Source organism: Helobdella robusta (assembly GCF_000326865.2).
Source record: "Helobdella robusta unplaced genomic scaffold HELROscaffold_14, whole genome shotgun sequence".
Lineage (NCBI taxonomy): Eukaryota > Metazoa > Annelida > Clitellata > Rhynchobdellida > Glossiphoniidae > Helobdella > Helobdella robusta.
Window position 1 is genome coordinate 292,318 of NW_008703782.1, and position 12,104 is coordinate 304,421.

At 33.0% G+C, this 12,104-nt stretch overlaps 1 protein-coding gene across 1 annotated transcript; it reads left to right on the forward strand.

The window, feature by feature from the left end:
* Positions 1–6,785: 6,785 nt before the first annotated feature.
* On the forward strand, positions 6,786–11,275 carry HELRODRAFT_190584 (hypothetical protein; the record flags this gene model as incomplete). Its single annotated transcript, XM_009014529.1, has 5 exons — positions 6,786–7,328; positions 7,498–7,581; positions 7,876–7,922; positions 8,232–8,528; positions 10,450–11,275. The coding sequence occupies exons 1-5, from the start codon at positions 7,206–7,208 to the stop codon at positions 11,273–11,275; spliced, it is 1,377 nt and encodes a 458-aa protein (XP_009012777.1). The 5' UTR covers positions 6,786–7,205.
* Between the last annotated feature and the right edge of the window lie 829 nt (positions 11,276–12,104).

A 12,104-nucleotide genomic window follows, 5' to 3' on the forward strand; every position in this document is an offset into this window, starting at 1 on the left:
CGCGTCTTCTACAATTGCGACTTTAATTTGTATAATTTTTACAATTAGTTTGAAGAGTCAATTTAAATCAAATTACGAACCAGCTAATCCCGGAGGTCCAAACAATCCTGGCGATCCAATAAATCCACTGTTTCCTGTATTTCCAGAAGAACCCACTGGTCCCTGCCTTCCTGGGTTGCCGCTGTATCCTGGCTGTCCTTGGGGTCCCGTAGCTCCTATCACACCGGGGGGTCCTTACGAAAAAAAATGTTTGTGCAGTTATTTTTCAACAGCAAATCAGCGCTTTATGCTCTGTTTATTCATTTATTCACAAAATCATTCATTCGAAATAGTAAATTTAAAGTTGATTTTAGGTAATTAATATTCTTATTTCAAAAACAACAATGAAAAAAAAATCTACCTTGAGGCGGTCCTTCATGACACGAGAATGTCAACGTATTAGCCAACTTGTTAAGTAGGAGGGTAAAGTTAGCTGACCAGAGGGTTTGAACCTCAGAAGGCGACGATGCGATGTTGGTCATCTCTTTGAAACCGTTACTTTCTTGAGTCGGGGTGACCACAAGACCAACGATCTTGATACCGTTTGATTTGACGTTGTTGGCAGTTACGATCGTGTCGTATTTAACGTCTGATTCACCGTCGGTGATGATTATTACCGTCTGTTTTTAAAGTTGGTAGTAAGTTTTCAAGGGATGAAATTTTTCAGCAAAATGTAATATACTAACTACACCTTCTGAGAAAAGCTAGCGTTTCATAAGTGAGTAATTAGTTAAATTTTTTATTTACTCATTTATACATTAACATTATTCATTTATTCATTCATTCATTCATACGTACGTACATACATACATTAATTCATCCACTCACTCACTCCCACTTTAACCTTTGCAGAGTATGGCCTACTGTTGGAGGAGAACTCTCCAAGCGAACTAGCCAGGGCTTCGGCCAGGTTCGTGGACCCCCCTGTGAACTGCATGTTACGCACCTGGTTGATCATGTTCGGCTTGTTCCAGCCCAGACTAAACACAACCTAGCAAGAAAAATATTTTTAATAATAATAAGAACTGACCATCTGACCTGGCCACACAAAAAATATTTTTGTTTAATTAATAAAACTGATCAAAGAGCATGTGATTATGACAGCAAAAACTTTCAAAATTTTCATCGTATAGTAAAAATTTTCCGAACCAGATTATTGATCTAAAAATCTCAAACCCCCGGCTTACCTGAGCCGTAGATGCGTAGCGAATAAGACCAACATGTACATACTCCTGTGCTATGTTCAGCTGGTTGAGTAGCGATTCGACGAATGACAATACAATGGTCCAGTCATTCGTTCTGATACTGCTACTGCTATCCACAAGAAATATTATGTCCTGAGACGAATTACACCTTTCCGTGTAGGCTGTGTGTGTGTTTGCGTGTGTGTGTGCGTGTGTGTGCATGTGTGGTGTGTGCGGTACGTGTGTAATACACACTGTGTATATATAAGTGGGAATAAGAAAATTGTTGTAATTTCAGTTTCGTATTATATAAACTCTACAAAGAGAAACAAATGTTTAAAACGTGAATATAAAATCAGTTGCAAACGAAAGAATCAACGTTCATCAAGATAATTATGTCTAATTAATTATCCATTTGACCATTCCCAAAATAACTTACAGCCATTATAAAATGGTCCGGTTTGGCCAAACGCCTGTGGAACTGCCCAGGAGAGCAGAAGAACGAAGGCGGGTACCAGAAACCCAGCCAATGTCCTAAATCCAGGTAACGGTTGAGTGGAGAGAGAATGTGAACTTCGATATTTTACTCTCATGTTTCTTTATAGGCTGCAAGCATTTAAAAAGTTTGGGTTCTACAAGCTGGAAGTTTAAAACAAAAGAGATATTTTTTAAATTTTACTGCTTAGCAGCTCCCAGAAAGGTGCTATAATGTTTATTGACTATTTTAGTTTAATTCCCTTCTATATTTTCATGTGTTTATGCCAGCAAATTTATCGTTAATTGGTTGAAGGCAATGATGACAATAAATAACAAGTTGAATTTTATTGAAAAGAAGCTTATTGTTCAGGCTGTTATGTATAAAATCACGTTTATGTGCATGATTAGTTTATTATTAATTAATTAATTAATTAATTGATTAACTAATTATTTTTTATTTAGTTAGTTATTATTTGTTGAAACTCTAACCTTGGAATCATGTCCAATCACTTGTCTTCTTGTAACAAGTTTTACGATTTCTAATAAATTAAATTATAAAATAATTCGATTACTCAACTAATTACAAAATTAATTAATTAAGGAGTCTAAAATGTTGTTAACACTAACTTGTCTAGCCAATTAAAGAAAAACAATTTTATCAATTAGTAACATTAATGATTAATTAACTAATTATTTAATTAATACGAATATACAACTACGTAATAACAAGTTAATTTACAATAACATTTTTACAAAAAAAAAATCAATTGCTGGTAAAATTAAAAAACCTTTTCTTAAAAATTTCTTAAGTTTCTTAAAAATGAAAATTTTCTCACTTCGACGAAAAAATGATCCCAAAAAATATCCGAAGTTTCTTAGCCTAAAACCACACAAAGCGTTTTTTTGCCTTCTTCTTATAAAGCGAAACTTTCAACAGTCAAGACGAATATATCTACTACAATTTTTTTAGTATCTTGCAGTATCCAACTACTACCACAAATAGTAGTGGCAGTAGTATTAATATTAGTAGTAGTAACGGCGGTGGTAGTAGTAGTAATAGCCACAATTTGAAAGAAAAATCGTCTGCTAGTTCTTAACTCTACCGAAGGCAAACGCTTGTGATAGAAAGTCGAATTGCTCTGCTCAGTTAGGCTGAAACCTGAGATAGTGTGTGAAAAGTGAGTGGGTGAGAGAAGTAGAGACTATTATAGGTAACAATGACTGAGACCGAAAAACAACTTAAATAAGCGAGAGACAGAGAGAGAGAGAAAGAGAAAGAGGGAGAGAGAGAGAGAGAATAAGCAAACTCAAAAAAGAGAAAACACGAAAGACACTGAAAATCTGAAAATGATATAAAAGAGAGAGAAAGAGAAGATAGAGAGAGAAAGAGAGAGAGATTGTTTGTTTAAAATTACTTAAATACCTAAATAAAAGCTCTGGTCTCTCTGTAGACTAAAATCATTGACAATAATAGAAGAGAGATAGCTCTTTACCTAGAGAAAGACAGTGAGAGAGTGAGAGAGAGAGAGGGAGAGATAAAAGAGAGTAAAAAAAGCTGAGAATACTAGAAAAATGTTTTTCTAACATGTGCATGTGTGTGTACCTTACCTTTAATCTAAGTTCATGCAGACACAGAAATACACACTCACCCGCACGCAATATAAACAAACACAAACATACACGACAAGCACACATTCATACATACAAACATAAGAACACATACACACGCACACACAATCATCCATACGCACACATTCATACATACAAACATAAGAACACATACACACGCGCACACACATCTATTCTTGTATCCTAAATAGAATAACGACATATCTTAAGTTTTAGCGTGGCCCAGCAATGAAAAGAAGTGAAAGAAAACTGAATGCACACATACGTTCTTACATACACGCACACACACACATACACATACATACCTACAAACAAACATACATACATAAATACATACATAAAAACAAACATACATACATACATACATACATACATACATACATACAAACAAACAAACAAACAAACAAACAAACATACAAACATACATGCATACATAATTATTACTTTTATTATAAAAGTTATCTTCTTGTCTGTTATAATCGAAGTTGAAAGTAATGTGGTTAGCTATGTTGCTGACAAGAAGAGATGGCCATGCCAATAACATAATAATGTCATAAAAATACAAATAATAATAATAATTTTTATTTCTATTATTGTTGTGGTTTTTGTATTAGTTTATTATTATTTTTATTGTTGTTAGATTGTTGATGATGATTTTAATAACGCTATTGTCAAGTTGTAGCAATATTTTAGTGGACTAGCCACATTTTTTTTTCATTCATTTGTTCATTCATTCAATCATCTATTCGTCTGTTCATTCATTCATTCATACATACATACATATATATATACAAACATACATACATGCATACATACAAACATACAAACATACATACTTACATATATACATAATAAGTTTGAAGTTTCATCATCAACTAACAAATATAAAATTTTAAATAAAAATTGATTAAAAATTAGCGGCAGCAGAAGTAGTAGTAGTAGTAGTAGTAGTAGTAGTAGTAGTAGTAGTAGTAGTAGTAGTAGTAGTAGTAGTAAGAGTAGAAACAGCAGTAATACTAATTGTAGTGATGGAAATACATAAGTAAATTTCATAGTTATAAGAATAATATTAACTTCTGTCGATAGATTGATTGATTGACTAATTAAATGATTAACTAATTGATTGGTTGGCTAACTGATTGGTTGGTTGGTTATCTAATTGGTTTATTGGTTTACTGATTAATTGGTTGGTTAGCTGGTTGATTGGTTAATTGGTTTATTGGTTATGATGTTTTTGAATGATCAAACATCTCTATCCAAAACACATGCGCGAACACATTCTGATATAATTAGATTGATTTAAAGTTGCATTCTAAATCGATAATTTGTTGGAAATAGTTGAGCACGAACACACACAAACATATAAAGACATATATACAAACACACACACACACGTACACATATACAAACACACGCACACATATACAAACACACGCACACATATACAAACACACAAACACACATGCAAACATACATGCACGACATCATCCTACGGCATTAATAAGAGAGCACCAAATACACAGGCTTCACAGCCATATAATAATGATGAAAGTACATGACAATGATATTAAATGCTATTCAAAAAGGTATTAATAATATGAATAATAATAACAATATATATATATATATATATATATATATATATTATATATATATATAACTAGATATTATATAATTACACTAGATTAATTAATTATAAGTATATGTCTTTAAATATAATAGAAGCTACAGAATGTGTGTGCGTGCGTGTGGTGTCTTTGTGTGTGTGTGCGTGTGCGTGCGTGCGTGGTGTGTCTAGAGATGTTTTGCGTGGTTACGCTATACACACAATGCGTGACTTTGTATACTATCAGTCAGTACAGTTATTATTTTCAATATTAGTTGTTATTATTACTCTGATTTTGTTGTTATTATTATTTTTATTATTTCAAAAACTAGAACTAATAATAAAATCGTTATAGAAAGCTATACATATTATTTAGCTATTAAACAATTGAGTTTATTTAAAGACCGGCCAAACTGCATTGGTTTGTTTTGTGTTTGTGTTTGTGTGTGTGTGCGCGCGCGCGCGCGCGTGTGTGTGTATGTGTGTGTGTATGTGTGTATGCATGCTATGCATGCGCATATGCTATTTAAAAAACGATAAAAATATCATCGTAAATGCATTGAAAAAACAAACATCAGAATTAAAATAGCCACCTCGTCGCAAAAGGAACACATTTCATTCTTTATTTGGTTCGTTCGTTCGTTCGTTTGTTCACTCGTTCGTTCGTTCATTTATTCATTCATTCATTCATTTATTCATCTGACTTTACCGGTCAAAAATTCATTCAGTACATTTTTTCTACGCCACCGTTTAATAACTCTTAACTTTAAAAATCTGAACAAACAAATAAATGAATAAACAGCGGTTGAAAAATTCAAAACGTGCAAATAAAATCAAAATAAAATTTTAACTCTAAGATTCTAGAACTCTTGATGTTCCTCATATGTTTCGTAGTCTAAGCTTCATCTTTGATTCTAGCATGTCTCTTTCTTCTCAGATTAATAGTGTTGCTAGAAGTTCTTACTTTCATCTACGTAGAATAAAAAACTTTTGCCTTTTCTTGACGATCCTACTCTTCTCCTTCTTGTTACTTCTTTAGTCTTATCTAGGATTGGTTATTGTATCTCGTTCTACTATGGTCTTCTTGATTCTACACTCTATCCTTTAAGTAAAGCTTTTAACTCTGCTGCTCGTCTAGTTGCTCGTGTCCCTCTCTTTTCTCATATATCTCCATATCTTGTTCTCTTGCACTGAATACCTATAAAATATATAGAATAATTTTTAAAATTTGCACATATATGTAAAATTCTCAATCTAAATGATTTCCTAAGTACTTATAAGATATATTAATTGAGCCTAAACGATCGTCTTCTTGTTCTCATTTCTTCTTAACTCGTGTTAGACACTCTTTTGCTAAATCTGCATTTGCTTTTTCTGGCCCTTTTCTCTGGAATTCTCTACCTCCTTCTCTGACTACTTCTCCATCCCTTATGAAGTTCAAATGGGTCTCAAGACCCATCTGTTTGCAAAATTCATTGAGGAACGCTGTTGAACATCGCGGAAATAGCGCTTTATAAAGTAACTGATTAGTTGATTGATTGGTTGATTGATTGATTGATTGCAAAGTACCTGGGTGAATGTATGTATGTAGGAATGAATATTTGCTTTTTGTGGGTCGTAATTTATATGCCTATGTCTGGCGGGGGCCAAGAAACTAACCAAATTTGTACATGTGTGACTAAAATTAGGCAAATGAATTTTTTTTGGTTTATTACTTCAATTTTTTTAGTCGATTTCTGACTAAAAACTGAGTTTTTCAAGCGCTTTCAGACTCCAGTAAAAAATTTACGACACTGAATTCGGATTTCGGCTTCTATGTTTTTCGTTGTAAAAATTAAGTTTTTTGGTCACGTGGGTAACTTTATTGTTGGTTTTGTTTATATATAATGAGCGTAAACGCCGTTCACATTGCTCGATTGATGGTTAATTGAATTACAAATTAAATTTATTTTTCAGTATTTGCAGATAATTTTTAAATAAACGACTTTTTTAAATTGAAATTGTTTAAAATTTTTACTAGTGCGTTCTGATACAACGGATAAGCCGGTGAAGTCATTTTCACACTGCTTTTTTACTTACTGAAGTGAAAGTCGGTAGGCAGCGTAGTGAAGAAGCGTTTTATTTATTTTATAGATTGACGAGTCGACACTGAGCTTATAATTAGTGTCAGGTTGGTTACTTCTATAAAAAATACTATTCACTCTGCAAGGTTCAAGAATATCTTGGGTATAATCATAAAATATAAATTAAATTGAAAAAGTGAATTAGAAATGCCAGTCAAAATTTTTGTGGGGCGCCTATCCGACGGCACGACCAAGGACGATCTACTGCCACTGTTTAAAAAGTTTGGTAATGTCGTAGAATGCGACGTCCTCTCAAATTTTGGATTTGTCGTTAGTATTATTTTAGTTTTGTTCTATAGATCATTCATATAAATAAATATTATAAAATAAATTAACTAAATTATGGACTCTTTATTTAAATAAAGTTTATACAATATTTTATAACTTAACTAAGCCATTTTTAACCATTACAAGATTTACATAACATTTTTTTTCTTAGCATATGGAATCTGAAGAAGAAGCCCAAGTAGCAATTGCAGCATTGGATGGTTACAATGTAAAAGATAGTCACATTCACGTTGAGGTAGTTTTTGTATTTTTGTCATTTCCCCTGTCTATGTTTTGTGTGTCCCCCTTTGATGAGTGGCTGGATAGTGTAGTGGTTAAGGTGCCCGACTCTGCTGTTGCAGTGATGGGGTTTGAATGGAGGGAGATGCCTGCCTGTTGGATGCAATTGGTGCTATACGCATAAAATTTCATGCTTTGTGTGTGTTAATATTTTATTATAGATAGTACTCATTTGTAAATGTTAATATATTATTTTGTAATAATAATAATTAAATAATTCTTTGTTTTCTTTCTTTATCTTGTCTCTCAGTTGTCGACGGCATCCACCCAAGGTCGAAAAAAAAGATACGAGCAAAAGTTTGTCATTCAACTTTCTTCATCACTCCATAGCATTATTTTTGCCATCATACATTTAATTTATTAATCGTTCAGTTTCATATGGTTCTAATTTTATGCTCATGTTCAATCTTGTATTTGCTTGCTAATAAGCAAACATAACATTATGTAAGCACAATAATTAAAAGATGTGCTGTGTGTTAGTGCTGTATTTGAAGGCACCTGAAAGCATGATTCATGGCCGCATGTGTATTCATTACACTACTGGAGACGCCTGCAAGTTTAACAAAAAAGATTATGAACTTTAAATAATATGTTTTTATTTTTCAGGGGACCACCTTTCGGTAGGCCACCATTCAACTCTGGCGATCGTCAGCACCCGTACTCACGTCATGGATCTTCTGGATCGTACGATCGTCGTGGTGGAGTCCCATCGCGTCCACAACAGTCGCCAACGTCGCAGAGAGAAGAATACGCGAGTGAACAAGTCAAGGATCTTTTGGAGCTGTACTTTCGCGATCCATACGCATTCGACCAGTACGCCAAGACGTATTATTATGGCGAGCGACTCGAGCGTTTGAATGCAAGTAACAGAACTTTCGATAATAAAAGATCGTCACACGAATGGTAAGGCATAAGAGTTGCTGATAAGTTTTTTATTTCGTCGTGGTTGCGATATTTTGCGTGTTTTTGAACGACACTAGGCAGTTTTTCTCACCTCTCAGGTCATCGCGAAAAATTCGCCTTGCTACTCATACTGCAACAAAATATTTGTCGTCGATCGAGCTCTAAACTAATCGAAAGTAGTATGGTTCGTTTGTTATTTTGGTACTCAGTCATTCGATAGTGATGCGCAAGTTGTGTCGATCGAGAAGTTTGTGTTTACCTCACTCGGTAAATAATTTTGGCTCGAATTCGATTCGTATCAAATCGAAAAAGCGAACTAAGTTCGTATTGAACTGTGATCGATTCCATATCGATGACTGGCTATTCTTGATTACTTGGTACTGGAATAAACATTTAGATGAGCTCAGTATGTGTATGTGCATGTATGTATTTGTTAATTTTTGATAATGATTGAGGTGTTGGTTTTGTTTAATTTCATGTTTTATCTTTTATCAATTTAATTTTTTTCTTAAAACTATCTGCAAATGCTTTCAAATCAACGTTATGTTCAAGCACTGTTGTTCGATACGCATATAAATTCTTGCCTTGTTTAACACGAACCCGCTAGATGTTCAAACGTTAAGAATGAAGCTAGTTAAATCTATGGACGCTCACATTCTTCTGCGTCACTTTCTATATGAAAATTCTCTAAAGAGGCCGCATTTTAATACATTATACAACAGCATTTTGTTTTTTTTTCAGTTATGAAGGTTAACTTTTGAATTCATTAATCCATTAACTTAATTAATCCAAACTTCTTTCACCCATCTCCATTTCACAGTGCCTACCCCGGAACGACGAATTACAACAGACGATAGGTGACATGCTAGCGTCCGGTCATTTTTGTGATGGAATAAATATTACAGGATGATTGAACTACTAAGCATAAGAAAATTATTATTGTTGCCGTTCTTTTCTTATACTAAAACAGTCGACTTACGTGTAGCATTTGTTGAAAATGGTTTAATTTTTTTATTAGTAATATAGTGTTCGATTTTTTTAACTTTTTTGTAATGTTTGAATTTCATTAAGGCAAAGTTTGAAAGAATGTGAAACAGAATATTAATTATCAAATGTAAATTCAATGTTGCGTGAATGATGGTTTGTGCAAAGAAACTATTATTTTGAGATGTTATGAACAGACTTGTCATTTATTTTGCTCTAATTGTTTTTAAATTTTGTAGTAAATAGCCCATTAAATTGAGGAAAGTTGTTTTATTTCATCGAGTTACCGGTTTTTAGGCGAATGGATGATCCGAAAGCTCGAGTTAACGTTGTTTCCTGGTTCAAACGCAAGCTGAGTCGCTTTTGAGGATTTGCGATTATTTAGAATTAACATTGCTACGTGCTACCGAACAATATGAGCCTAACTTCACGTGTGTTTATTTGAAGATGTGATGTTCAATGCTAATTTTTCAAGAATAACCGACAGCACTTGTTGCCTAAATTGGAGATAAGAATAATCTTAAAGATAATTGGATTACCTCACTAAACCAAACGGCCCAGTGTGAATTATCTTGATAAGAATGTGACCATTTATATGAATATCAATATGATGTTTATGATTTCGGTCAATTAGATGGTTACCTCAAAATCAAATGTTGGAAATATTTAAAAAAATCTCACGCTACTTTTTAAGCAGCTTCTGTACAGCACCATCAGTCGTTGCTAGAGCGCGCTAGTGCTAATATTTTGCGGGCGATAAAAGAGGTAGATGTGATCGAGTCATAGTGCTAGATTAGGGGAGGATTAGTTAGTCTAGCTTCTTAAACATTATTATATTAGTGATTAAATTTAATTTGATCTATTTTTATTCAATATTTTTAAAATATTTAATTTTAGACAGAGAAAAAATAACGATCACGCCAAACCATCCACCCAGCCAGCATTACTTAGCTAGCAAGATGTTTTTTGAAGAGGCGGAGAGATCGTTCGATGTCAGAACATTCACGACATGGATTGACTCGACGAAGCATCATTCTTTCACCATTTCCATAATTTATATGTTTCTTATTTATTTAGGACAGAAATTCATGCAAAATAGAAAACCTTACTCACTTAGGTATATTTTATTTTTGTGGAACGCTTTTTTAGCCGTTTTTAGCATCACCGGGGCCTATCGCTCGTTTCCGGAATGGAAAAATAGTTACTTCATCAAAGGCTGGCATTATTCAATATGTGATAATAGTTTTTATGAAGATAAAATAACAGCACTGTGGGCGTTTCTCTTTGCTGCCTCCAAATTTGTTGAACTCGGGGACACGTTTTTTTTAGTTTTTAAAAAGCGACCAGTGATATTTCTTCATTGGTACCACCATGTTACAGTCCTGATTTACTGCGCGTACTCCTATTCTGATCATGTGTCATCTGGCCGATGGTATGGAGCGATGAATTACTTTATTCATTCAATAATGTATACTTATTATGCTATTACTGCCCTTCGAATTGTAAGGATGCCCAAAGCAGTCAGTATCAGCATAACCAGCCTACAACTCGTTCAAATGGTCCTTGGTCTCGTGGTAACAGTTTCAGTTTTGAAAGCCAAATTAGAAAACCAGGAATGTGCTCAGAGTTTGATGAATGCCATCTTAGCCTGGCTCATGTACTTCAGTTATTTTATATTGTTTATACAATTTTTTTATGAAGCTTATGGCCCTGGTAGTAAAAAATCCTCCCCAGACAAGCCTGTCAAATGCAAGGCTGCCTAGTTTTAGACGGACCTCATTCCAATATTGTGCATTGGTTTGTTATAATATCAGGTGGTTTATAGATAAAATAATAGTTAATCAGATGAGTATATATAATATAGTTTCATGCCTAATATTTTCAACATTCAAAATATTTTCAACTTAATAATCAATTCAATTTGTAATTGGTGATAAAATACATACAGATATATTTTAATGTCACTGGTATCATTAGCACTGTAGACTTATTTTCAGATAAATTTATCTATATGGTCATCTAGTATCATGTATTATCACTAATCTCTGTATCATGTCTACAAGTAAATATTTTTATCCTAGGTATTTCTGCTATATATTATAATATATATTTAATATATATATATATATATATAGAGAGAGAGAGAGAATACATGTATGCATTATGTATATTTGTATACACATATATTATAGTTAGTGCTTTATACAATACAAAACATACATTCGTGTGTTAATGGTATAATTGTTGAAGTAAGTCCGTAAGTTTAGTAGTTAATAGTATAATTGTTGAAGTAAGTCCGTAAGTTTAGTATGTCTTCTTATGTTCAAAATTTTTATTACTAATACTTTTGTCAAAATCCAATTATGCCATATATATCTATATTGATATATATCTCTATTGATATATATATAATTTTATATTATAAGTATTCATCTAGCTCATCATTTAGTATTTTTTTGTGCCATTACAGTCATGCATATGTATGTGTATATACACACACACACACACACACATATATATATATATATATATATATATATATATATATATAGTAGTCGTTAGTTGACTGGTCACTTTATTTTTGTTTGCAAC